Source organism: Sorghum bicolor, chromosome 6, assembly GCF_000003195.3.
Source record: "Sorghum bicolor cultivar BTx623 chromosome 6, Sorghum_bicolor_NCBIv3, whole genome shotgun sequence".
NCBI lineage: Eukaryota > Viridiplantae > Streptophyta > Magnoliopsida > Poales > Poaceae > Sorghum > Sorghum bicolor.
The window spans coordinates 55,334,534-55,358,121 of record NC_012875.2 but is presented as its reverse complement, the minus strand read 5'-3'; the positions used below and the strand labels follow the sequence as shown (position 1 = coordinate 55,358,121).

The following is a 23,588-nucleotide window of genomic DNA, read 5'->3' as shown; positions in this document are numbered from 1 at the left end:
TCGAATGGAGCCAAAATCAATATTAAAATTGTAGTACTTGACCAGATCTACACTTTACAGTGTGTTAACAACCTTTTTATTTGAGATCTTTAATTTTAGGGTGTCAAATACAATGCAAGATTTGTAAATGTGAAGTTAGAATAATATTAGTTCTATAGTTACAAGTATTTGTGTAGCTGAGATGGTACGGATGTTTGAGAGCATATGTTGAGGTTTATTTAGAACCGATTATGATAATGTTTTTTAGTAGTGAAGTGTTATATACATGCTCGTGTGGCTTGTCCTTTTTTTTGAGTGGAAGCTTGTGTGGCTTGTCGTGTTGTAAATATTATCGAAGGTATCTATTAAAATGTTCTGAGAAATAATCACCACCTCACTGCATTAGCATGGAGAACACAACACCGTCCAACATAAATTCATGGGCTTCAGTTTGGGATGAATTTGTTTCATCCACGATGACTCGATGAGGTGATTTCTCAAACTTACATCGTGTGCATTATAAGGATTTTAGATCCTAACTGGGTTCACTCTGAAGTAAAAAAATGTCATAAACAACCATTTAAAACTACATTACCTTGCTCTTTTAAGTCAGATCTAGGAAAGGACAGTCATGCTAATCTCACGAGGATATTAATATTTAACCATTATAGTAACTATTTTCTTTAAAAAAAGTCTCAAACGCCAAAAAAGGACGATGTAGCCATTTTTATTCTTTAATTTGCACTAACCTCTCCCACTGGTCAAAATATTTAAATTTTCTTATCAAAGAATTGTATGTGTAGTGATATTTTTATTATAAAAACAGTTTTTTTATAATTACACTATCAATATAGATATGCCAAAGCTTCAACTAACCAATAAATTCATTTAAAAGAACAATATATTGGTAATTTAATATAGATTTGATGTGATATTTATTTATTTATTTATTTGTAATGGAAAGTGGCAATAGACACAAATTTAAAAGATTATTTAGATTATCTATAATAGTGATAGATGAATAATTATATGCAAATTTAAGGTTACTTATGATTATGTTTTATAATGTTACACGTGAGTAACTTGATATACTTCTAGAGATTTTATGTAGTTTTTCATAATCGAATTGGACGAGACGGAGACGGGCCGGGGACGTCGACGAAGGGAGTTTGCGGCGGTTGGAAACTGTTCAGAAATTGAACCGTGGATGTGACCTTTTTTGGTGCGGTAGACAGTAGGCAATCCTTTTTTTTCGAGAACAGTGACGTGTGTTTAAATAATGATTGCGTGATGATTACATACAGTAGTATACGCACACTCAGCTGCTATCTCTCTTTTCCTGCTACTGCATGCTAGCGGGCGGCTAAGTGCTTTTATAAGATTCTTCATTACATTAAAATTTACGACATACATATACGTATAGAGTATAAATATAAATAAAAAATAATTAATTGCACAGTTTATCGAGATGAGTCTTTTCAATCTAGTTAGTTTATAATTGGACACTGTTTGTCAAATATAAGCGAAAGTGCTACAGTGTCAAAATCTAAAAAGATTGCCAAACATTGTCTAATCATGGACTAGTTATGCTTAAAAGATTCGTCTCGCGATTTATAGGCAAACTGTGCAATCAGTTTTTGTTTCTATCTATATTTAATGCTCCATGTATATGCCGCAAGATTTGATGTGACGAGAAATCTTAAAAAGTTTTTGGTTTTTGGGTGAACCTCTGCGACACTACTACAATATTTGTTTTCCAAGGCGGACAAAATCCCTTAACCGAGACGGTTTTTGCAACCGCCTCGAATCAAAGGTCACGGCTAATGTGACCTTTTCCGAGGCAGTCCGTTGCCCGCCACGGTAAACCGGATAAAAAACAAAAAAAACCCATGGATAAGCCCAACGAGCCCATCTATGGGCCCGCTGAGCCCATCCATGCCCTGTTGCCGACGCCGCCATTCGCCGGTGCCTAAATCCATGCCGGACTACGCATAGCACCAAGATCCGCTCGCCTGCCGGTGGATCTAGCCTCCTAGAGCCGGCTCTAGCTTCCCACCATCGGATCTGTGTCGACGTTCGTCGATCTGACCACTGTCTCCACCGCTCGAAGGAGGAGCTCGCCCCGCGAAGGAGCAGGGCGGCGCTGCTCCATGCACCGCCATAGAGAGGGCCCTGCCAGAGAGAGAGAGGGTGAGAGAGGTCCAGAGAGAGAAAGAGAGGGAGGGGAGGGGGCTCGTCACCTGGATCTAGGCGCAACAACCAACCTCCTTGCCGGATCTGGCACGGGGGAGGGGAGGGGCTCGTCACCTGGAGGGGAGGGGGCGCCGCAGGGTTAGAGAGGAGGGGGCATCGCCGTCCGCGCCATGGTCGCCCCCACGACGCCTTGAAGGACCAACCCGTGCATCACCCTGGGCATGCTCATGCGCCGCCTCGCGAAGTGGAGAAAGAGGTGCCGTGAATCTAGAGAATAAAGAGAGAAGTGGGAGAGAAGGGAAGGGTAGGGAGCGCCGTGAATAAGAGAGAGGAAGGGAGGGAGGGAGAGGAGTGGGAGAGAAGGGAAGGGGAGGGGGCGCTGCCTGTGAGAAAAAACCCTAGCTCTTCGTTTATATACGATAAGTGATACCGGGCTGAAATGGGCCACCTATTGGGCCACATTTTCCGAGACGGGCCTTATAGCGCGCCCGCCTTCGGTTAATAGATTTACAAAGGTGGTTGTTATAAGATGATCGCCTCCGAAAATAAACTATTTTTAGAGGCAGTTGTCTTAAGATGACCACCTCGGTAAATTGATTTTGTGAGGCACTTTTTTTGGCCGCCTCGGTTAATAAGAAATGTCCGCCTCGGTTAATCCGAAGCATTAACCGAGGCGGTTGAAGAAACTGCCCACCTCCGAGGCTATTTTCGAAAGGCCACGAAATTTTTTTTATGTAGTAGTGCGAGAATCATTTCTTGTCGTCAAACATCAAAGTTGCATAGAGGTTTTATCGGAGATTAGGTAATGATCTTATCTCCATTTACATTGAAAGCTGAGAACTAAAAAAAAAAATCTGCTTCTCACTACTTCATATTCAATCTCCACTAAAATCATTCGTGAGTGAATCAAGTCTCACTTATTTATCCACCCTACTCCACTGAAATTAACTTAGAAATATCACTCCACCCAAAAAATCAAGAAGCTAGAAGCTAGAGAACGGAGCTAGTATAATAATGCTACGTTTGCGTGGCAAATACAATCAATGCCAGCAAAGATTAATTAAGCAAGGCCCAGGAAGTTTCCTGGCCGAACTCAAGTATATATATAATATATCATCTTGTACTCACATTATATACGGTTGAATTATGATCTATAAATAAATGCAAAAAAAAACTCGCCGTATATAGAAGAAAAACATCCTAAATTCAGTACTTGCCACATTTGACCGACAAAGTTTTGGTCTGGGGTCGCTCGAAGCTGGACCGCTAGAGTCTTTCTTGGTCCACAAGACAAAATAAACAACAGAACGGAAAGTCGGAAACCATCATGTAGTACCGTTTTGCTTTGCTTTCTCTTCTTATACTCCACATGTACTACAACTACAAGTACTAACTACTCCGTACTTCATAGTTCGTACCATGGATATCAGGATATGACAATCCAATGGTGTGAACGGAATATTTTCAACCGAAACATTACAAAATAATCCCATTAAAACGTATCAAGCAGTTTTATTTACAAGCAATCTAGTATTTTTATTGTCACCACTCAGGGAAATAAAAGAAAAAAAAATCTTACAAGCTTGCATATGTCATGTAGAGAGATCTGATGCGTGTACCAATTTCGCATCACAAACGCAGATACAGGTTTTAGCGTGCACACACGTGAACCTTAATGACACAGGCTGTTTCCAACCATAAGAAAAAAAAAATCACGGGAATTAAAACCATTCGACTTGGAGAAGAAGAAAGGCTCTCCTGGGTTTCTGGAAGCCCGGGGAAGCAAGGCACCTTCCCCCATCACTGACGGGGCGGACCCACCAGTCCTATATAAAAGTCCTCCCCAAAACATCCGCCACATTTCCAAACTGCAACCCACGTCAAAACAGGTGGCCCACCAACGATTCACTTCCCCCATCCCAGGCGGCGGCGATCGTAAATTCGCAACTTCTCCCACGCGGCGATCAACGAGCGATGATGAGCTCCAGGGCCGGATCCATCCTCCTCCGCCACGCCGGCTCCCGTCTATTCACCGCAGCGGCGGTCTCACCGGCGGCGGCCTCGAGGCCATTGCTCGCCGGCGGGAGCAACAACGGTGTCCAGGCAGTCATGTTACGCCTGATGTCCACGTCCTCCCCCGCCGCCGCCTCGGAGGCGAAGGACGAGGCAGCCAAGGCCTCCAAGGAGGGAGGGGACAAGAAGGCGGTGGTGATCAACAGCTACTGGGGGATCGAGCAAAACAACAAGCTGGTGCGGGACGACGGCACCGAGTGGAAGTGGACTTGCTTTAGGGTACGCGCGCCCCGCTGCCTTCCGCCTCGCTTTGATCATTGTTCAGTTTATTTGTCCTTGCTTTGCGGTTAATTCGTCCCGGCGGTGGATCGATCTGCGCTAATTGTGCGTGATTAATCTGTTGCGATTTTGTTGCAGCCATGGGAGACGTACACGGCGGACACGTCCATTGACCTCACCAGGCACCATGAGCCCAAGACGCTGATGGATAAGATCGCCTACTGGACCGTCAAGTCACTACGCTTCCCCACGGACATCTTCTTCCAGGTTCGTGCACGCGCGCGCGCGCACAATCCATTGCTCTCTCTGTTCCATAGCGTGGCGGATGATCAGTTCGGCGTTTCTAATTAGTTGGACCACTAGATACCGACCTCACTAGTACATGTCGTAGCATGGGGGTTAAGTATATTGTGGCTCCTGGATTTTTTTCTGTGCTCCTGATTTCCGGGAAGTCGCAACTTTGTATTTGCAATTTGCAACGTGGATGAAATTGAGTAGTTTACATCGAGCACTTATGGAAAACGATTTTATATTCTATGGACGAAGGTGGATAGTGAAACTGACAAGGACATCAGCAAACGGATTTATGGCATGGGAGCCCAGTAATAAAATACAGGCTTGATAATATTTGTTTGTATTAGCAATTCATCTTTTTGATATGGCTTTTAGAAGAATTTTCGTTCGTAGATGCATGTGCAAATGATCTGAATATTTTCAAAGGTTGTGAAAGATCGATTATTATTCCTGTACTGTTGTAAGCTGATCCTGTGAATTGGGCGAATCTGCAGAGGCGGTATGGCTGCCGGGCGATGATGCTGGAGACCGTAGCAGCGGTGCCCGGGATGGTGGGCGGCATGCTGCTCCACCTGCGCTCACTCCGCCGCTTCGAGCAGAGCGGCGGCTGGATCCGCGCGCTGCTGGAGGAGGCCGAGAACGAGCGCATGCACCTCATGACCTTCATGGAGGTGGCGAAGCCGAGGTGGTACGAGCGCGCGCTCGTCATCACCGTCCAGGGCGTCTTCTTCAACGCCTACTTCCTCGGCTACCTCCTGTCCCCGAAGTTCGCGCACCGCGTCGTCGGCTACCTGGAGGAGGAGGCCATCCACTCGTACACCGAGTACCTCAAGGACCTCGAGGCCGGCAAGATCGAGAACGTCCCCGCCCCGTCCATCGCCATCGACTACTGGCGCCTCCCCGCTAACGCCACGCTCAAGGACGTCGTCACTGTCGTGCGCGCCGACGAGGCTCACCACCGCGACGTCAACCACTTTGCATCGGTACGAATACTTCCAAATTCCAATACCTCTGCTTTTCGTCGAAGACGTGTATATGTTTTTTTTTGGGGACGTGTTTATGGGATTGGTTCTGAAGTCTGAGTTGGTATTTGCTTGTGGTATGCAGGACATCCATTGCCAGGGCATGCAGCTGAAGCAGTCCCCTGCGCCGATCGGATACCACTGAGGCTGTTTGTGCTCTGCTGAATTTTGCATCGCTAATAAGCAAATGAGTGTTTTTTGTCTTAAGGGAAAGAAATAATGCTTATGAGTACTACTACTGCGATTAGGATATATTTTCCAACCAGTGAAACCATTTTATTTTATGTACGCCTCACTGAGTCACTGTCGTCTTTATCAGAGCAAGCTTACTCTACATATCTATGTACATATCTTTGAGTGTGACAGGTGCTTTTCTGGCGTTCATCAAGTTCCTTTGTTCTTCATGTAGTACAATTTCTGCATAGCTCGTATCTTGTTTGCAGATGATTAATTTTGTTTAATTTCATTTGTCGTTGCTTGCACTTGGGCGTCCGATGTGCTTTGGATGGCTGATTATGGCGCTTGATTGCCATGCCAACCTTTGTCGTTGTCCCAAATGGCAGATTATCGAGGGATGCGCCTGCGCGAACTCAAAGCCCTTCGCCCCCATCTGCCGTGCTTCCCTCGTTCCACCTTCCCCCGGCCAATCTGCGGTGCTTCCCTCGTGGCCTCAGTCTCCACCTTCTGCCGTCGCCCTCCTCCATGTCTACCATCCGTTGCCTACAAGCCCGCGTCATCCCGCAACCCAAACCTGCAAATCTGCCACGCCGCTGCTTCTCACCACCAACACCACCGCTTCTCGCCCCTCGGCGCGGAGAAGCGGTGGGGTTGGTGGTGAGAAGCGGCGGCGTGCAAAACTCCCCGCGCGTCCGCCGCCGAGAGCCCACGCCCCGACCCACAAGCACCTGGAAGTGCCGAGCGGACTTCACTGGGCTAATTCTGTTCTGCGCTTGATTTGCACGGCAAGACCGGTGGGTTCTGGACCAAGTGGATGGTCAGTTCTGGTGACTGTATTGTTGGTTGAATCGAAGGGGAGCTTGTTGGGGGTTTCGGTGTGATTGTGATTGGTTAATGTGCGCAGGTGGAGAGCGCGGAGGCGAGGGCCAGGGTGGCCAAGCTCGGCCTTGCCGCCGTGCTGGCCGGCGTTGGAGCTGTTCGACGCCGTCACCTACACGACCTGCTTCGTGCTCGCATTCCTCGGCACACGACAAGAGCACCGGCAAGAACCCTGCGGCCAATCTCAAGGCTCTGCTCGGTGTACGTTCTCTATGGGCTATGGCTTTGCTGTGTTGTTTGCTCATGTAGCATTGGTGCTGTGATCCACCTTTTTTTTTCCCCTCTCGATTGCTAGTGGGAAATTAGATGGAGAAGTTCATGGTTGGCAAACACGACTAACTGGAATCCTGTACCCTTGATATCTGTAGACTGTAGTTGTAGAAAACAATTCTGAGGTGATTTGCTAACAGATAACTTGTCAAAAATGGTCTCATACAGACAAAAGACACTCATTTTCTTTCTGTAGGCGATATCATTTTTTTCAACTAGTTATTCCAGTGTGATCTGACGTTCTCGCATCCCAGGGTGCCAACCAGTGCTAGTTTGAGCTGTTGTTGTCATGTTTGCCCAATGCAAAATTGTTCGTATCCTAAGATTGATCTTCATCTGCTTTCCTTTTGTCAGATTGTTATCCTAATGTGGACCCGTAACAATCTCACAGGGCCATCCCGTGTCGCCGGTGCAGCTACTTTGGCCCCGGTTATCAACAAAGGCTTGAAAAGCATTCAGGGGAAACTTAACCTTCCAAGCCAAATGTATGCCTTTGCACTTGTGGTTGGTTCTGTGGCCTCAGTATGCTTCACAGTTGTTGGTATCTTTATCCTCTCAACAAGTGGAGAAAGTAAAGGGTTGGCTCTCCTTCACATTCACAGTTTTGTTTCTGTTGCAATCTTCTGTTTCCATGCTCTTTTCCATGGGTGTGAGTTTTCTACATATTAGTTTGAGGTGATTGATATTGTACTAATTCGTTTTCCAAGGATGAAATTCTTCTAACTTGGTTGATTAATAATTAAGATAATTTAGTTTTGGTCTTCATCTTTGATTTGTGGGCATGTCACATTAAAGGAGTGGAGTTTCAGTATTCCTAGTGCTTAGGAGTGTAGGAACTTTAAGGGTTTTTGCTTTTGAGGAACAATTTTGAGGGGTCTTGAGTGTTGCAAAGCCTGAATACAGTTTGACCAAGGTACAAGAGAAATATTTGGACAACCTTATTTCATAAGAAATAAGACATCTTGACTTGATTAATGCTTTTATCCCAAAAAGTTTTGTCTGGTGGGCAACACGTTATTAATACATTAACTAAGTTCAATAATGTGAACTATGGAAAAAGGCTTCAATAACAATCAGAAAATGGTGGAAGTTTAAGTACATGTGGGTGGCATGTTAACACCACGGACCTATATGCAGGTAATTCAAACGTAACTCTTCAGTGCCTTGGTTGTCCTGCTCTTGGCACTCATACAAACTTTTTAGCTTTGGTGTATGCATATTCTTTGGTCAGGGAAACAGGGTGGGGGGGGGGGGGGGGGGGGGGGGACTGAACATATTTGATGCACATCAAGTTACTAATTATCTAGATATGCATATACCTTGAGTCTTATGCTCATAAAAAAAATACCTTGAGTCTAGACTAATGCATCTCTCTCATTCTCGTATGCACATTCTACATATGTGTAAAATTCAGAATTTGAAAGTTGAAACAATGCCCACATTTATTTATTCAAAAGCTTCTTTCAGCAAACATAACATTAGCAGAGAGTAAATGAAACTTGTGAGCTGTGGGCATTGGACAAGCATGCTCAGCACCCACAGGGAAAAAATAATCTAATAGCAAAGAGTGAACTTCCCAAAACTGACATCTTTGTGAACAAATTTATCCTATCTGCTGGTTGATTTTCAATTCTAGTTCACATGCTTGCATTCCTCTAGAAGAGAGGTCATATCCTCCTTCAATATTTAAGTCTAGTAGGAGCGAGTCTTCAGTTTTTGGTGTGCATTTGACTTCCTTAGCCTCCTGACTTCCTACATGGTACAGCTGAAAGCCTAGATTATCTTTATCGTTGTCATCTGACAAAGCTTTCACCAATTGCTTCCTATTTTCTTTGCATACTTGAGTTGCATTGTCCATGAAACCTGATAGAGCTTGGTTGAGGCCCATGAGCTGTGATCTGGTTGATTCTATGCCATTGGATGCATCTGTGTCAAAGGAAATATTTGTCTGAGCTTTCTCTAGTATTGTCTTTAAGTACTTCCCTTGGGCCTCAATTCGCATCTGCAGCTTCTTTTGCACCTGATTACAGACATAAGCACCTGTAAAATTTATGGAAGAAAGTTTTGGAGTGCAAATCTCATGGAAATGATGTGAATCTATCTTACCTCAATTTGTTCTTGTAGTTTCCTTTGGACTTGAATTTGATACCTTAGTGCATTGCTAAGTGCTATTTCTCTGATTCACATAATAAATGTGATGCAAATGATTAGTCAGAAATTTGTCAGCTAAAGGTAATTGCTAGTTACCTCGTGCTCTTTCCTTCATCAGGAACACCTGGAGGATGCGCTGTGGTTGAACTGAGGCCTTGTGAGAAAACTCCTGATGACAGAAAGAGTGGAAGCAAGATATAACGATCATAAGAAAGGAACCCTTGCGCGTCAAATCCTGATGACAGAAAAAGAGGAAGTGCGAGGCTCATACCGCCAGTGGCAAGTTCCAAGCCTGTGCTTTTCTTGCCCTGTATTCCCAGTCTATACTTCTGTGCACATCAGAAAAGCCTCAATGTTTCAGTACAATGGAGCAAGAGAAAAGGAGAGTAGGTGTGTGACTAGTAATGCTGAGGCAGTGAAGAGAGTTCAGACCTGGAGGTGGCTTTTTAGATGGTAAAGAGTGAGGCCTTTGATGCCCATCAATCTGAGCACTGACTTGGGTGTTGCTTCTGTTCCAGGAAGCACAAGAAATGGTTACTCCACAGTAATAGGTATGTCGTATGTTCAAGGAAGCAAAATTCAGATGAATATATGAGCTTGAAAAGCTAGAGAATGGCTATTCAGACTTGACGAGGAATATGAACTTGGCGTTTTCTAGCGCGTCGTGACGTTTTTTTCAAAGGCGACTTGTGGCACCTTTTTTTCTCCAACTGCCATTTGGTCATGTCAATGGAATTGCAGCTGTGCCAGTTTAGGGTGTTCCAAGTTTCAACACTGCAAGCTGTCCTCTGACTATGCTCTAGACTTGGCCGTTTAGCTCAAAGCCAGGCAGCGCAGAAATCGGACTGAAAAAATGCACACCGACAAGCACCATACTAGCAAACTGCAGAGGCTCGGCTCATCAAGCAATCGTCATCAAGACGAGCTACACGGGGAACGGATAGAGGAAGGAAAACGAGAGCGATGAACTCACTGTCCGGGCCGCCGAGCCTGGTGACGGCTTCGACGAAGCGCTGGTGGAGGTCCGGCGTCCACCGCAGCCGCGGCTTGGGGTCCCGTGACGCCGCCCCGCCACAGCCGTAGCTCCCCCGCAACATGATCGCCGCTCTCCCTGTTTGTTGGCCAAAGGCGCTCAGCAGTCAGCAGCAGGAGTGAGACGACGAGGCTCTTGCTCAAGAGAGTGAATATAACGTTACCGCCTCCTAGTCCCTAGTGGGGAGACGAGGCCGGCCGGTGTAATGTAACGCGAGCGTCGTGAGCACAGGTGTATGTGAGGACAAGAGGAGAGCGAGAGGAGGAGCGCAGGGCGTGGCGGAGGAGGAGGAGGGCGTCATGTGTGTGAGGAATCTAGGACAGACTTGAGCAGCTGGTGCCTGGTGGGGGTGCAGCCGTGCAGGCAGATGCAACGCAACGCAACGGCGCGCGGAATAGAACAAAGCGGACGCCGGACGGGCGCATCTCGCTCGGCCACGCCTCCAACCCGGGGGCGCCACTTGGCCGCCGCGCCTTCAGGCCCAGGCGCCAAGACGGCGGCGGCTGGGCACCCCATCACACACACACGTAGGGCTGGGACTGGGACGCGTCGATTTTTCACCAGAAAAATACCGTCTGATCTTGGCGTGAACGGCAAAACGTTCAGACTGGACAAGGCAAGGAGGGGAATCGCAGGCAGACCACGTCGGTTTCGAATCTTTGCGTGGGTTGGCTGTGCGGGCAGAACGGCGGAATATTCCGGCGGAGGCGCGGGGACGGCAGCGGCGGCCTCCGGTGGGACCCGGGGGCGAGCGGGAGATGCGGCGAAGATGTTTGAGCGGCGCTGATATCGCTGGAATATTCGCGCCAGCTGGGGCTGCTGACCAGTGACCACCGCCTCTCCCTCTTGCCGTTGGATCAACGGACCAGTCTCCATCCCAACCTCCATCACACATGGCAGATGATTAGCCGAGACCAATCGCCATTCTCAACGCTTTTAAAAACCGTGCTTGGAGAATACTACTCCTAATGCTAAGCCTAGTACTAGATTCGGGCATCTTCGTGACTCTAGTTTGGCTCTTCTCGTACGACGATGCGGACATCGTTTTGATCCATTCATTCGTGATACTTCGTTTTGATCCATTCATTCGTGATACTCCACGATTTGATGCTGCGTGGATAGCGAAGGTAATGAGACCATTGCGGGAAAGATTCCCCGGAGCACCTGTTTTAGCGTTCCTGTAGCGTCACTTTCCTGATTAGTCCCGTGGACGCAACTCCTATACTATCTGCCGATGCTGATCGGTGATGCGACGGCTCCATTTACAGGTCATGCTGGCAATTGGCATCCGATCGAACTCTCAAACATCCGTTGACAAAACCGGTTCACTTTGGTGAACGTTCACCACATCAACCGGCTCCACATCGAACAGCATCGGCCACGACTCAACATCAACGGCATATATTCTATTATTAAGCACTGCGAAATGCTACAGTACTGTATAAAGTACAGAGGCAGGTCACAGAATTACACATACTGCATGGCGAACATACCTATCATCGAATTGACACAGGGTGTGTGATGGGTAGTTGCATGCTTTTACCAACATACCCGATAAATAACATACACGCGTGACAAGACGGGCCAAGATTGGTTGACACAATGCAATGTAATGTAATGTAGTGAAATCACCAAAACCAAAAACAAAAAAGTGATTAAATCAATAAGGTATATGGAAGGAGCAGGCCGGCAGAGGAGGAAACCGCAGGTGACATATTTTCCTGTATGAAAGGGGAAAGCTCAAGGCTTATTTGAAGCCGAATTGATGCTTGTTGTAGTTGGCTAAGCTCTCGATGCCACCGCCTTGTGTTGATGGTGGAATCCCAGATATTCCTAGCCCAGATCCGGTGCCCATGGTCCACGAGGGCATGGCCTTCTCATCGGACCCATCACCAAGGCCACCAACGATGCCAATATCAGCTAGGTTCACCTTCTTCGCTGCAGTTTGTCAAAAACAATGAGAAACATAAACATGCCTGAAATTAGATATTCATGTTGATAGATGTCATGACAAACAAGGGAAACAGAAATGAGGAACATACGTGCAGTTATGTTAAGATCAATCAATCCTTTGCTCAAGGAGTCTGCCCATATGCCAGACTTGACCTGAAAATTTTCTTTCTTCATGTTAGGCTTGGGAGCTGCCGCGGGTGCTTGGTCTGTCCTTCCAAGGTTGCTACCCGAAGAAAGATCGAAAGGGTCCTTAGCTGCTTCCTCAGTACTAGAGACAAATGCACCAAAATCAGATGCATCAATCTTCGGAGCTGCCAAAGGTGTTTTTCTGACATTGGCACTTGAAGAAAGATCAAATGGATCTTTAGCTGCTCCCTCATTGTTTGATACGAAGGCACCGAAGTCGGATGCAGCCTGAAGGTTCTGGTCTCGTGTGCTGATATTTCCTGTAGAACTGTGGGTGGGTGGTGCTGCAGTAGATGATCCAGCATTTGAGCTGAAGCCACCAAATGGGTCAGATCCATCAAAACTGTTCAAGGGAATAGCACCAAAAGGATCAAAAGGTTCAGGAGCAGCCTTCTTGGATACAGAAGTATTTTCAGAAGATGTCCCGGCACTTGGTGGTGGAATAAACCCAGCCTGTGGTGGAAATGCTGCAGGAAAAGATGCCTTTTCCGCAAAAAGGTCAACATTGCCCTGCAGTATTTTTGTATTATGAGCCACATGTATCGTGATAGAGGATTGCAGAAATGCATTATTTGATAACAATATTTTTTTTTTTTTGAAAATTTTACCACAAGACAATGAGCTTTTCTGGCATTTGATATGTTTTATACCAAACTTTCACTGTTTAGCTACAATCCATCACAAAATCATTGCTCTTTGCCAATTACTCCCTCCATTCCAGTTTACCCAGCATACAAGTGTTTTTTAAATCGGCCACAATAGCAGGCGGGCAGTAGTACCAAGGCGTATGCGCATACTCATTACTCCAGACTACCCTCGACTCGAAGCAACGCATGCTGCGCATGCAGCTGAACCCTGGCTGCACTAGTACTCCGTTCCTCAAGTCTGTGCCCTTTGTGAATAAAAAATGATTTAGCAGCGCAGCAAAGCACAGCAGTTAATACACCCGCGTATATCCATGAACTTCTTGGTATATGGTGTTGTATGCCAGGTATTACCAGAATGGAGTATATCAGTTTCCCTTTGTATATTTATAGTAAGAGAAAAGAAATTGAAGATGGTGCCCAAGCCCTTGTCTGTAAGCCTAGTGCTAAACAGTAAATTTCAGGGGGGAAATCGATTATTTTGCCTGGGTGAAAATATTTGTTTTATAGCTGTGATGAAAATTATCTTGAGGGCAAGGGCATTACATTGTTTGTACAGAATTCATGTGTATGTCCTTGTTTTGCACTGCTTATTTATTTAATGGCACATGGTCACGTGAAGCTACAGGGGCAACATGGTCACCTCAGTGTGTGCAGTGCAAAAAATTAGTAAAGCTCAAATTGAGTGAGTGAATCTACATAGTTAAATAATGTTTACTTCTTATGCCGGTGATAACTGAACTAATATGATCAAGCATAACTGTTTTGGTGACACAAGAATTGGCAAACTTTATCATTTCAAAAGTTCTATTACGTCATCAGGTTTCTTTGCATGGATATACATCTGCTAAAGTAGTTGTGGTGTCCTGTGCTGCAACCTGAGGGGCAAAATAGTCTATTCACCAATACTCACCTGAATGCAACAGAGAGTACTGTGGCAAAGAGACACAATTCTTTAATGGTACCGGTTAATAGTGAAAGTCCAGTGAGATATAGCAAATAGCAGTAAAGTTCAGTCTCCTGTGGTCAATTCTTCCTTAATTTTAGGTTGGAACACTACAACAGTGCTGCAAAGTTTTGTTTATATTCATCCTCTTCCTAGTAATCCAATTGATTGTAGGAATGTACAAGTATTAGATAATATTCTAACATGTAAGCCTTAACATGTGGAGAAACAAACCTGGACATCTGTATTTGCAGCTGTCTCTGTTGCCGATTGGAAATCTGCATCAGCAAACAGATCGACCTGTGGCTCTACAGCACTCTCTGTTGCTGGAGTTGCTGCAGATGTATCAATAAAATCATCCATCAAGTTTGGGCCAAACAGATCCACCTCATTTGGTTTAGCAGTTGTTTTTCCTACAAAAAAAAAACAAACAGCAATGAGAATCACACATAAACCCTGTTGAAGACATGCCAATCTATAAACGTTTATTGTGCAGAAAGCCATCAAGGAACACTTCAAGGCCATAGTCTGCGGTGTTTTATGTCGTATAAATTTAAGTACATTTCCTAAGCTAAAAAGGTCTTGAGTGGCAGAAAGAACCCAGGGGCTCATGTGATCTCCTTGGACCCTGTTTTTGCTCTACTAAGTGAATAGGACAACTGGCAGTATTTGTGCAGGTTATCATAAAAAGAAATCACAGATGGACAACTAGAGAAATCCCTGCCTTAGTTAATTTTGGAAGCCACACGAATCTCAATTTTGGTCCTTTTGCAAGTGTCAAAAGGCCAACATCTGCATACTTATTGCTAAATCATACTTGATGAGGACCTATTTCAGGTTTTCAACAAATTAATTCAGTTATGAAAAAGAATTAATTATGTTATTGTTCTTACAGTATCATTCACTTCTCTCTCCTTTTTCTAAAAATAAAACATCATGAACACTGTTTATGTTTAGAACTGGATAGAAGGCCAACATAGAACTTCACTTTTTGCAAAATATTGTAACTAAGCACCAAATAGGTAAAAGATTTTACCATTTGATCCGCGAGGATCGAAGTCATCAAAGCCGTCCTCAGTGTTATTTGTATTAGATGAGGGGTTGAAAGAGCTGGGTGAATCCTCATTCCTGGTAATTCAAACAAATCAACATAGTTATGGAACAAAAAGTCCAGACATGAATCACTGAACTTGCCATGGTTTTTCATGATCCACACAATGATCTCCAATAAAAATAGCACAATACTTTTGTGACAGTGAGTTGTTTTATTCAAACTATATTAAATTTTTACTTCACTTGGGATCTGATTAATATGTCAAACAAACAGCAAAGCAACCACAGACATCCTATCCCACTGGCTACAAAGATACAGTTCTTTGAAATCCTACTTGGTGCATCAAGAAAATGCAAAGTAATTTGGAACAACCTCCTATCAGGCTTCGCATCCTTCCTCAGCTTGCTGCCAGATTTCCGGACGCCACTATTACTTGTGGAGGTTTTAACAGGTTCTTTGTCCCTGTAACTGTCACCATATGAGTCAGCTTCCTTTTCACCACTGAAACTCCCATAACGTTCGCCTGAACTGTAGTTGCTACCAAATGAGGCTGAGCTTGATTTATATGTTATGCCTGTGGATGATAGTCCAACGTACCTTCAGCCACAACAAATAGTATTAAGATGAGCACACAATCCAAAAATTCATGGCAAACACTCCAAGCTTTTCAAAGACAACTTACTTATCACGATTACTGGCTGCTTTGTCTCTCACGGCCTTTATTCTCTCCTTGTCATTTATGATGCCCACAATGGTTTCTACTTTTTTCCTCACATTTATTCCAGCGTCTTTACCATTAGGCTCAACATATTCAAAACTCGAAAGAACCTTCAGGTACACCAACACAAGAAAGAAAATGTTTAATTGCATTCAAGATCAAACAAATGACAAAGTATAGATAAAAGCAAAGAAAAGCCATACCGAGATCTTAGAATAATGATCTAGAATGTCATCAACTGCCCTCTCAGAACCATTGGCTATCAAGTACTCAATAATTGTCAATGCCTGAACATAAAGTCTTTCCTTAGTAAACAAAACTATTGAATATTGATTAAGAAAATTAGATACACAAGTTGTTCCCGTTGGTGGTTCATATGGCTAATGGAGAATATGGAATAAAGGCCCATCACTTGATGAGAAACAGCGATATCATAGAATGGTTATGAAGGACCAATAACCTTATACACATGACGCCAGTTCGCGCCTCTCTCGGACAGCCTAGTCCAGAGGACATTCATTACCATCTGGCACTCAGCACTGCAGATTTCAGAAGCATAGTTTGAGCATCGACAATAAGCAGTTGACAAGACAGCACAAGGGACTATAACTTACAACTTCTTGGTAGCGTGTGCAAGCTCTGAAAGGGCACTTCCATGAGGGCCCCACGGTTCATCACTTGTTGCATCAAGTACCTGATTTTTAAACATGACAGGGAAAGGCATACATGGGTTACTCCACACGATATTATGTCACGTAAAGCAATTTTTACAATTTTACTTAATTAAAGCAAGCAATCGCAGATTTGTAATAATACATTGCCATGGAACCATATTTAGTGTACAGAAAAAATGGTGTTTCAGGTACCATATAGATTACTAATTATACCAAATTCAACATAAATTTTACTGAACTAATAATATCGTAATTTGACAATGTAAACTCGTGTCCATTTCAAATTTCAAACTGTAGAAATAAAATAATGAATTCATACAGAAAACACATCCAAACTACTGGCACGATATCGTGAAATGATTGCTCCCTCACCCTCCACATGAACCAATCAAAGAACTACGACTCCAACACATAAAAGTGGGAAAAAATTACAGAGAGATAGTGCTAAGATCTGGGCGGGGCGAGATCCGACCTTCTGCTCCATCTCGGGGACCTTGAGCACCTTCAGATTTACCTCCCTCTTTCTGCAAGAAATACACAAGCAACACGCAGATCAAGATCCGAACGATCGATCCAATAAGCATCACTCTCAGAATCTAACGACGCCAACGAGTGCATAGACAGGGACAGAACTTACATCTCGCGCACAGTCTGATCGAAAACCTTCATGAAATCCATCGCCGGAGAGGAGTGGCTGCAGCCGACTGCAGGTTCGTTGGGATCAGATCTAAGCTCCGCCCGACCGAGTTCAGTGGCAGCTAGAGGAGTGGCTCAAGCTGTGCCTCGATGTGGACACGCCGAACGAATCGCCGTGTCCGTTAAGGACGCAACAGAATCCTCCCGGATCCCGGTCTACAGCCCGGCCTCCCCCCCACGGCGAGGTCCCCGGCGCCGGCGGCGGAGGGTGCGCGCGGGATGCGGCGGAGGAGAGCGGGGAGCCGGGGAAGGAAGGTGGGAGAAAGGGGAAGCGGTGAAGTGGGCAGATGGCCACCTGCGATACGAGTTGGCTATGGATGGCCTATGGGTGGGTGGGTATCTTTGGACGGTCAGGATCGGATAGGGGCATGATCTGACGGTCCATCTGGAGCCAGTTCAAGTGCACAGTCACGAACACATGCCATGCTAGATTGTTGCTGATGTATTACCAGCCTACCACATTTATCACTGTCTAGGCAAAGTTAATGTGAAATCTCTGCGTTATAAAATTGGATCGTACTGGCTCTGATCCGGGATTTTCTGTTGGGTGACCAGAACTCTTTTACAACGTAGCAACACTGTAGAAAAATCATATGTACACTATGGACCAGTATGGCAGCAACCACATGTTACCAGAATATAACAAGTTGAAATATAACTTCATGTGATTATATCCCTAGAAAACCCCAAATAGCCGACAACTGTACACATGTCAACACATAATAGTGTCTGATGGTAATCTCTCTATGGAACATCAGGTCAGCGGTTCCTTGTGCGTTGCGGACTTGCGGTGATGTTAAAAAGGATCCGTTCCTATCAACAGGTGAGCAGGTTCCGGAAGGTCTCTTGATAACTGCAGAGGGAAGAAAAGATGATTATTATAACCAGAGGCAGAACCAGCATAACAATGCATATATTTATCACCCCTCTAAATATTCATTTTACAGCATAACAATGCATCAAATTAGCTCTCTTTTTTTTTTACAATCTTGTGATTTTTCTTTATAAATACTAACTACATATGTAAAAACATCTAAAAGTTTGTTGAGAAGTAAGTTTAGGCATATATTTATCACATTTAGGCATGTCATCATATTCCCCCCCCCCCCCCCCCCCCCCCTGTTCCGGTCTCTATATATAACCAGTTCTTGATTGTGTATGAAGGGCTAGAGCAATACCAATGATGGCATTTCCTCATCGGATATGGTTGAAACTATTGAAGATCCCAGTGTAGGGGGCCTTAGGCACAGTTTCAGGAGTTCCAAACACATTCCAGATCCGCAATGTCTCATCTGCTGCACCAGATGCCACATTGCATCCATCAGGGCTCTGCAGAATTACCGCAAGGCAACGGCAAGAGAGCCATAAGCAATGCATTCACGGAAATGTAAGGTCAAGCAAGCCACAACACAAGGCAATCCAAAGCACAAGGCGTAAAGGAGCAAAGATTACCTGAGCCATGAACAGGACGCGTGATGTGTGGCCATTGAGTTCAGCCAACTTAACCATTGATGGGTACTTCCACAAGATGAGTTGATTCTGAGTGAATCCGTGCGAGCTCAGCAGCTCTCTCTCATTCTTGTTCTAGAGCAGCGCGCACACTTGTGATCCAGTGTCGACTGAATTGAGGCATGCACCAGTGTGGGTGTTCCAGAACTTTATGCATCGGTCGTCTCCACCACCTCCAGAAGCCAGCAGGTTGCTCTGGAATGAACACCATGCCAATGCCTTGACAGCAGACAAGTGGCCCTGAAGCCTGTGCAACCATTGGGTATGCCCTGCAGTCTGTACAGAGGATGACATGGACACATCTCAGATGTGTAAGAGATTGTCATTTCCACCACTGGCCAGTTGCTACCCTGATCCTGACCATCTGAGCCCACACACCTCCTGCTCATGCCCATGGTATGTCTGTACAGCATTGTTCCTGATCCTCACATCATTGTTCATGATCTTGCCGTCCATGCCGCCATGCCAGAGAACCAACCCTTGACTCATGCACCCCTCGCAGTGTCCTCAGCTGCATAGAATCAATCACAATGGGCATCTTAAGCACAATTCACAATGACGAGCAACTTAAGCACAACCGTTGATAAAAGAACATATTTATCAGGAGACTACCAACCAGTCGGTTTTAGGTGGAGTCCCAGAGCTGGACATCAGAGGAATTGAGGCCTATGGCAATGTGCCGGCCATCAGGAGCCCAGCTAACGCTTGTGACAGGACCAGAGTCCTCGTCAATGGTAACAAGCTCGGTCACAGACTGACTGGAGGCGTCCCAGAGATACACCTTGTAGCCCAGCGCGATGGACAACACGTTGCTGCTTCCCCAGTCTAGCAAGTTCAGGTAATAATCGTCAACGAGCTCTGGGGCATCCAGAACCTTCTCCGCAGACTACACCAATAGTCACAACGCACTTTCAGTCAGGAACATCATGGAACGTGCAAAGCCAAAGAGTAAGTGTATATAGCTAGGCGTGCATAACTGGGGAATTTGTCGGCGCTGCTTCGTTGGCTTGGCTTGGGTCGCATCAGCACGGGGATCGGTGAGCATGCTTTCAGGCTCCGGCGGCTTGTTCCTGAAGGCAAGGATCCTTGTGCGGTTGTTGAGCAGTTTCTCGGCAAGCTGCTTCCGGTATGCCACCTTGGCCGGGGAAACCCTAGCAGTCGGGTTCTCCTTGCCCTTCCTCGGCTCCGTCAGAAGGTAGTGCGCCAAGTCCATGTCCATCGCTGACCGCTCCGGGATGAACCTGTCGCCCTGCAAGGATCCATCAACTGTTGAGGCATTCCGTCTAACATCCTTGGTGCGCGTGCCAAGAAAGAGTGTGGGGGGGGGGGGGGGGGGGCCGAGAACTCACGTAGCACTTGGCCAATGGGTTGCGGGACCCGGTGCTGAGCGGTGGCATGTACGGCTTGGACCCCGCCTCCTAGAGCGCCGGCCGCGGCGCCGCCACGCGCCGGCTGCGGCTGCGGCTCTTGTGCGACGAGATGGAGTTCGGTCCTACGTCCATGGTTTACGTCTGGAGGAGCAAGAAACAAGAGGGTTACAACGCAGCCGAAAGGGATGTGCTACTTCAGTTATCACAAACAAGAACGATGAGATTCGGTCGCGAGACGGCGCCCGTCCTTGTCGCCCCGATCGCCGGATTCGCTTGTGGCGGCGGAGTAGGACGATGAGATCGGGGAGCCGAGATGGAGGACTGGTTGGCAGCGGAGGACGGGAAGAAGGGTTTTGTTTGTAGCACCGCAGCCGCAACGGCAAGGTCGTACCTGTAACGGCTAATGCCCGAGAAGCCGAGAAAACTTCAGACGTTGGGTTGGGGACGGAGGCTCGCGTGTGGCCGTGTTGTAGACCAGGTCGTATATACTATAGCCGAACTGCCTGGGCACAGTGATATGTTTCAGACGACCGTGATTACATGGAAATCGCTGGAGATGCGATATGTTTACACATGTTTACACACTATATGTAACGCTGCAGTGTTCTTTATATTTGAGTATTTGGGTCAATATTATGTCCGGTGCAGTCAAATATCAGCCAGAACATAGAAAAACACGTGGTTTTTTTATGACGGGATAAGAAAAAAGCACGTGTTTTCAGGGCGTGGAATCTTTAGTTTCATTGTCGACTGCATCAATTGATCGCACCCGGATCTAATCCATATCAAGAACGTTGCAAGGAAGTTTCTCAATTCACGAATCACGAGTCTGATTCTGAACTCAGACAAAACATATACATCAAAAAAGGATTGTCCTATCCAGGATGTTGGTAATTAGTAACGGTGATCAGTTTCTCAAGTGAACACGAGGCAACAGCAGCGGTCAAATAATGGAATTTGCAGTCCCGCCTGTTTCTCCCTGTGGTGCATTTCTTTCGCAGAATTCAACCTCTCAGGATTAAAACACGATCAGAAAGTTCAGAGTAAGCAACCGTTGAAGGCCTTTCGAAGTGCAGCTTCGTCCAAATTTCTGCAAATAAACACGAGTTTGTTGATTCTCTTCTCATCAGGTTCCCACGGCTTTGCTGGGCATCCTTCCAGCATACAGTGCACGCCCTACAAGTTCGGAAGTTAAGCAAAGAGATCTTCTGCGCTAAAAGAACTAACGAAAATGCATCACCCAAAACAAAACTAAATCAGGAGATGCTTCTGTTCAAATTCATTCAGATAACGGGGAAAAATAGATCAGCTACCTGAAACATGAAACGTCCAGTGGACTCATTTACAGATATAACACCTTTTAATCTGTACAGATCTTCCCCTTTCTCATCAACCAGTCTCTCCAGCCAATCATTAACCTTAAAAAGACAGTAATGAAGGGATGAACACCCAAGAGTAATATATTTCAAGTGAGTTCTTCACAACAATTTTGGTTAATCCAAGTAAATTTACCTCATCGAGATCAAGTAATCCCTCTGAAACAATGCTCACACTAGTGACAGCTGAATCATGGACATGATCATGATGGTGCCCTACATGCCAAAAGAGTAAACTAAAATTGTGACAGAAAGTTAACAATAATATGTCCACAGTGCAAAGCATTCGCAGTGAAACTTGGCTGCCACCTCAATTTGAAAGTAAGTGTAACCATTTCTTCATCATAAGGTTTGATCCGAGATGCAAATCCAGAAGATTCAGAGAAAAGGACATCAATGAGTGCACTTTACCATGTTCATCTCCATGGTGACAATGATATGTCTCCTTGCTATCTTGGACTTCCGCCTCAATCCTATGCATGTTTTATCTCAGCTATAGAAGCAATGTATGATATGCAACTCTCAGGCAACACCAAAGAAAAGAAACACTACTAACCTGTCAAGGTCATAGCCTCCAATTCCCAGCACAAAGTCCATGTCAACATCACCAAACTTCGCTGTTTTCATTTGTGCCATCCCATTTATGAACTGCAAGAAAAAATTGGTCTTCATATTTATATAACACATTGCAATTTTTCTATCTAAAGGATTGTACCAATCCTACCTTGAGTTTGTTAGTCAATGCCTCCAATTCTGCATCATCAACCAAATCAACCTGTACTACAGAATTTATAGAACATTAGGGGGGAGGCAAAATTCCTGATAAGTTATATTCTAGAGCCAAAAAATGCAGATAGAAATATAACTGGAGACCAATTAATAGTCAACTTTTAATAAAATATACTACAGAAAATACCTTGTTCAATATAATTCGGTCTGCATAAGCAACTTGTTCTACTGCCTCATTTACAACCCACCTGGCTTTCACTTCATTCAAATGCTTCATGGCATGCTTGCAGTCAACCATTGTAACGACACCATCAAGTTTCACATACTTAGAGACCAACTCATCTGAAGAGAATGTCTCAATGACAGGACAAAGGACTTTATTCCAATAAGATTTACCTGTTGTTTCAATAACAATATGATCAAACTTGTCCCCCTTTTGCTTCACTAGCTTCAGAAGCATCTTTACAAGATCTCCTCGGACAGTGCAACACAAGCAGCCATTATTCACCATTACAATATCCTCAGTAATAGATGAGTGGCTAGCAACAAGCGAGCTATCAATATCCACCTCGCCAAACTACACGGAAAGAAAATATGGCTGATTAACATGGAGGACACTAGGTCTCATCGTGTTGAATTGAGCTAATTCATTGCAAATGTTGGGTCCATAGCTAAAACATGCCATAAATGATTGTTACATAGCTGAAGTGTACAATATCAAAATCTTAAATTATTGCCGATATATGTCTATTGAGATTACCTCATTTTCAATAGCAGCAATTCTCTTCCCATGCTGTGAGGTCAAAATGTGGTTCAGGAGAGTTGTCTGCAAAATTTAGATCTCAGTACAATAAGTCAACCTTACTAGACAATCATCAATGTTTTATAGGCTATAGCCTCATGCATGTGATTCAAAACTGTGACATGCCGACAATGGCTAATTCCACAGCAATAGCACTAGGCCACTGGCTTTCACAAGTAGAGCAATATGTGGCCACTTAAATTTGGGATCAGATTGAGAAATGCAACAACCACATCAGCCCTGTCTGAGCTTACGGTAACTTGCAGCAGCTACATACTACAGTAGACTCCGGGCCTCCGGCACCAATCAGTAAGCGCTGTGCGAGAAGGGAAGGGTAGGCGGCACCTTGCCGGAGCCGAGGAAGCCGGTGATGACGGTGGCGGGGATGCGTGTATCCAGCGCCTGCGCGTCGAGTTCTGCGAGAACAGAGCCAGCGGCCGCAGAAGCGGCGGCCCGAGCGTTCGGAAGCGACTCGAGAAGGAATCGAGGGGGCCGCGGACTAGAGCGGTGGCTGTGGTCTTGGCCACCCTTGGAAGCAGCAGCCGCGCAGCGGTGGCCGACATGTTGACGGGCTTGGGCTCGGTGTCGGCGGCGGCCGAGGCGTCTTTCTTTTTCTTTTCTTTTTGGGGTGGGGAGTGGCA

The 23,588-nt window shown here is 45.5% G+C and overlaps 5 protein-coding genes and 1 pseudogene across 11 annotated transcripts; 2 read left to right on the top strand and 4 right to left on the bottom strand.

The window, feature by feature from the left end:
• Positions 4,021-6,168, top strand: LOC8063921 (ubiquinol oxidase 2, mitochondrial). The gene is made up of 4 exons (XM_002448408.2): positions 4,021-4,464; positions 4,603-4,731; positions 5,253-5,741; positions 5,866-6,168. The coding sequence occupies exons 1-4, from the start codon at positions 4,147-4,149 to the stop codon at positions 5,923-5,925; spliced, it is 996 nt and encodes a 331-aa protein (XP_002448453.1). The 5' UTR covers positions 4,021-4,146; the 3' UTR covers positions 5,926-6,168.
• On the top strand, positions 6,249-9,683 carry LOC110436340. Of its 6 annotated transcripts, none has more exons than XR_002454217.1 (4): positions 6,249-6,751; positions 6,862-7,037; positions 7,498-7,684; positions 9,376-9,683. XR_002454217.1 is itself a non-coding variant. In XM_021463173.1 (4 exons), exons 1-4 carry the CDS (start codon positions 6,275-6,277, stop codon positions 9,401-9,403), a joined length of 891 nt encoding a protein of 296 aa, XP_021318848.1. In that variant the 5' UTR covers positions 6,249-6,274; the 3' UTR covers positions 9,404-9,683. The 6 variants fall into 6 exon arrangements, 5 of the variants coding, with proteins under 5 accessions (XP_021318848.1, XP_021318850.1, XP_021318847.1 ...); XM_021463173.1 differs by having other exon boundaries at positions 6,249-6,774; XM_021463175.1 differs by lacking the exon at positions 9,376-9,683 and having other exon boundaries at positions 7,498-7,871.
• Positions 8,523-10,656, bottom strand: LOC8063920 (myb family transcription factor PHL11). Of its 2 annotated transcripts, XM_021463178.1 has the most exons (7): positions 10,454-10,656; positions 10,231-10,368; positions 9,690-9,766; positions 9,529-9,586; positions 9,354-9,426; positions 9,213-9,282; positions 8,523-9,126 (listed from the first exon to the last, which is right to left on the bottom strand). In XM_021463178.1, exons 2-7 carry the CDS (start codon positions 10,352-10,354, stop codon positions 8,710-8,712), a joined length of 819 nt encoding a protein of 272 aa, XP_021318853.1. In that variant the 5' UTR covers positions 10,355-10,368; positions 10,454-10,656; the 3' UTR covers positions 8,523-8,709. The 2 variants fall into 2 exon arrangements, with proteins under 2 accessions (XP_021318853.1, XP_021318852.1); XM_021463177.1 differs by having other exon boundaries at positions 10,231-10,656.
• On the bottom strand, positions 11,676-17,460 carry LOC8063919 (clathrin interactor EPSIN 1). The gene is made up of 11 exons (XM_002446999.2): positions 17,103-17,460; positions 16,938-16,989; positions 16,406-16,485; positions 16,252-16,330; positions 15,995-16,078; positions 15,756-15,901; positions 15,446-15,670; positions 15,056-15,147; positions 14,254-14,432; positions 12,333-12,939; positions 11,676-12,228 (listed from the first exon to the last, which is right to left on the bottom strand). The coding sequence occupies exons 1-11, from the start codon at positions 17,141-17,143 to the stop codon at positions 12,038-12,040; spliced, it is 1,776 nt and encodes a 591-aa protein (XP_002447044.1). The 5' UTR covers positions 17,144-17,460; the 3' UTR covers positions 11,676-12,037.
• Positions 17,631-20,425, bottom strand: LOC8063918 (annotated as a pseudogene).
• Positions 20,817-23,576, bottom strand: LOC8063916 (uncharacterized GTP-binding protein YjiA). Its single transcript, XM_002446996.2, is given in 10 exon segments — positions 20,817-21,216; positions 21,354-21,458; positions 21,553-21,632; positions 21,828-21,889; positions 21,973-22,064; positions 22,141-22,191; positions 22,333-22,722; positions 22,906-22,971; positions 23,293-23,381; positions 23,384-23,576. Coding segments are annotated over 10 exon segments (1,200 nt in total). The 5' UTR covers positions 23,511-23,576; the 3' UTR covers positions 20,817-21,078.

What these genes read in the sequence shown, in the direction of transcription:
- LOC8063921 (XM_002448408.2), top strand. Translation starts at nt 4,147, where the DNA reads ATGATGAGCTCCAGGGCCGGATCCATCCTCCTCCGCCACGCCGGCTCC. An exon ending in GGAAGTGGACTTGCTTTAGG is followed by an intron (nt 4,465 to 4,602) that starts GTACGCGCGCCC and finishes ATTTTGTTGCAG; the next exon opens with CCATGGGAGACGTACACGGC. An exon ending in ACGTCAACCACTTTGCATCG is followed by an intron (nt 5,742 to 5,865) that starts GTACGAATACTT and finishes TGTGGTATGCAG; the next exon opens with GACATCCATTGCCAGGGCAT.
- LOC110436340 (XM_021463172.1), top strand. Translation starts at nt 6,275, where the DNA reads ATGTGCTTTGGATGGCTGATTATGGCGCTTGATTGCCATGCCAACCTT. An exon ending in GGTTCTGGACCAAGTGGATG is followed by an intron (nt 6,775 to 6,861) that starts GTCAGTTCTGGT and finishes TAATGTGCGCAG; the next exon opens with GTGGAGAGCGCGGAGGCGAG. An exon ending in ATCTCAAGGCTCTGCTCGGT is followed by an intron (nt 7,038 to 7,497) that starts GTACGTTCTCTA and finishes ACAATCTCACAG; the next exon opens with GGCCATCCCGTGTCGCCGGT.
- LOC8063920 (XM_021463177.1), bottom strand. Translation starts at nt 10,354, where the DNA reads ATGTTGCGGGGGAGCTACGGCTGTGGCGGGGCGGCGTCACGGGACCCC. An exon ending in ATCTAAAAAGCCACCTCCAG is followed by an intron (nt 9,587 to 9,689) that starts GTCTGAACTCTC and finishes TGATGTGCACAG; the next exon opens with AAGTATAGACTGGGAATACA. An exon ending in GATGAAGGAAAGAGCACGAG is followed by an intron (nt 9,283 to 9,353) that starts GTAACTAGCAAT and finishes TATGTGAATCAG; the next exon opens with AGAAATAGCACTTAGCAATG.
- LOC8063919 (XM_002446999.2), bottom strand. Translation starts at nt 17,143, where the DNA reads ATGGATTTCATGAAGGTTTTCGATCAGACTGTGCGCGAGAT. An exon ending in TCCCCGAGATGGAGCAGAAG is followed by an intron (nt 16,486 to 16,937) that starts GTCGGATCTCGC and finishes TTTAAAAATCAG; the next exon opens with GTACTTGATGCAACAAGTGA. An exon ending in GCAGCCAGTAATCGTGATAA is followed by an intron (nt 15,671 to 15,755) that starts GTAAGTTGTCTT and finishes TTGTGGCTGAAG; the next exon opens with GTACGTTGGACTATCATCCA.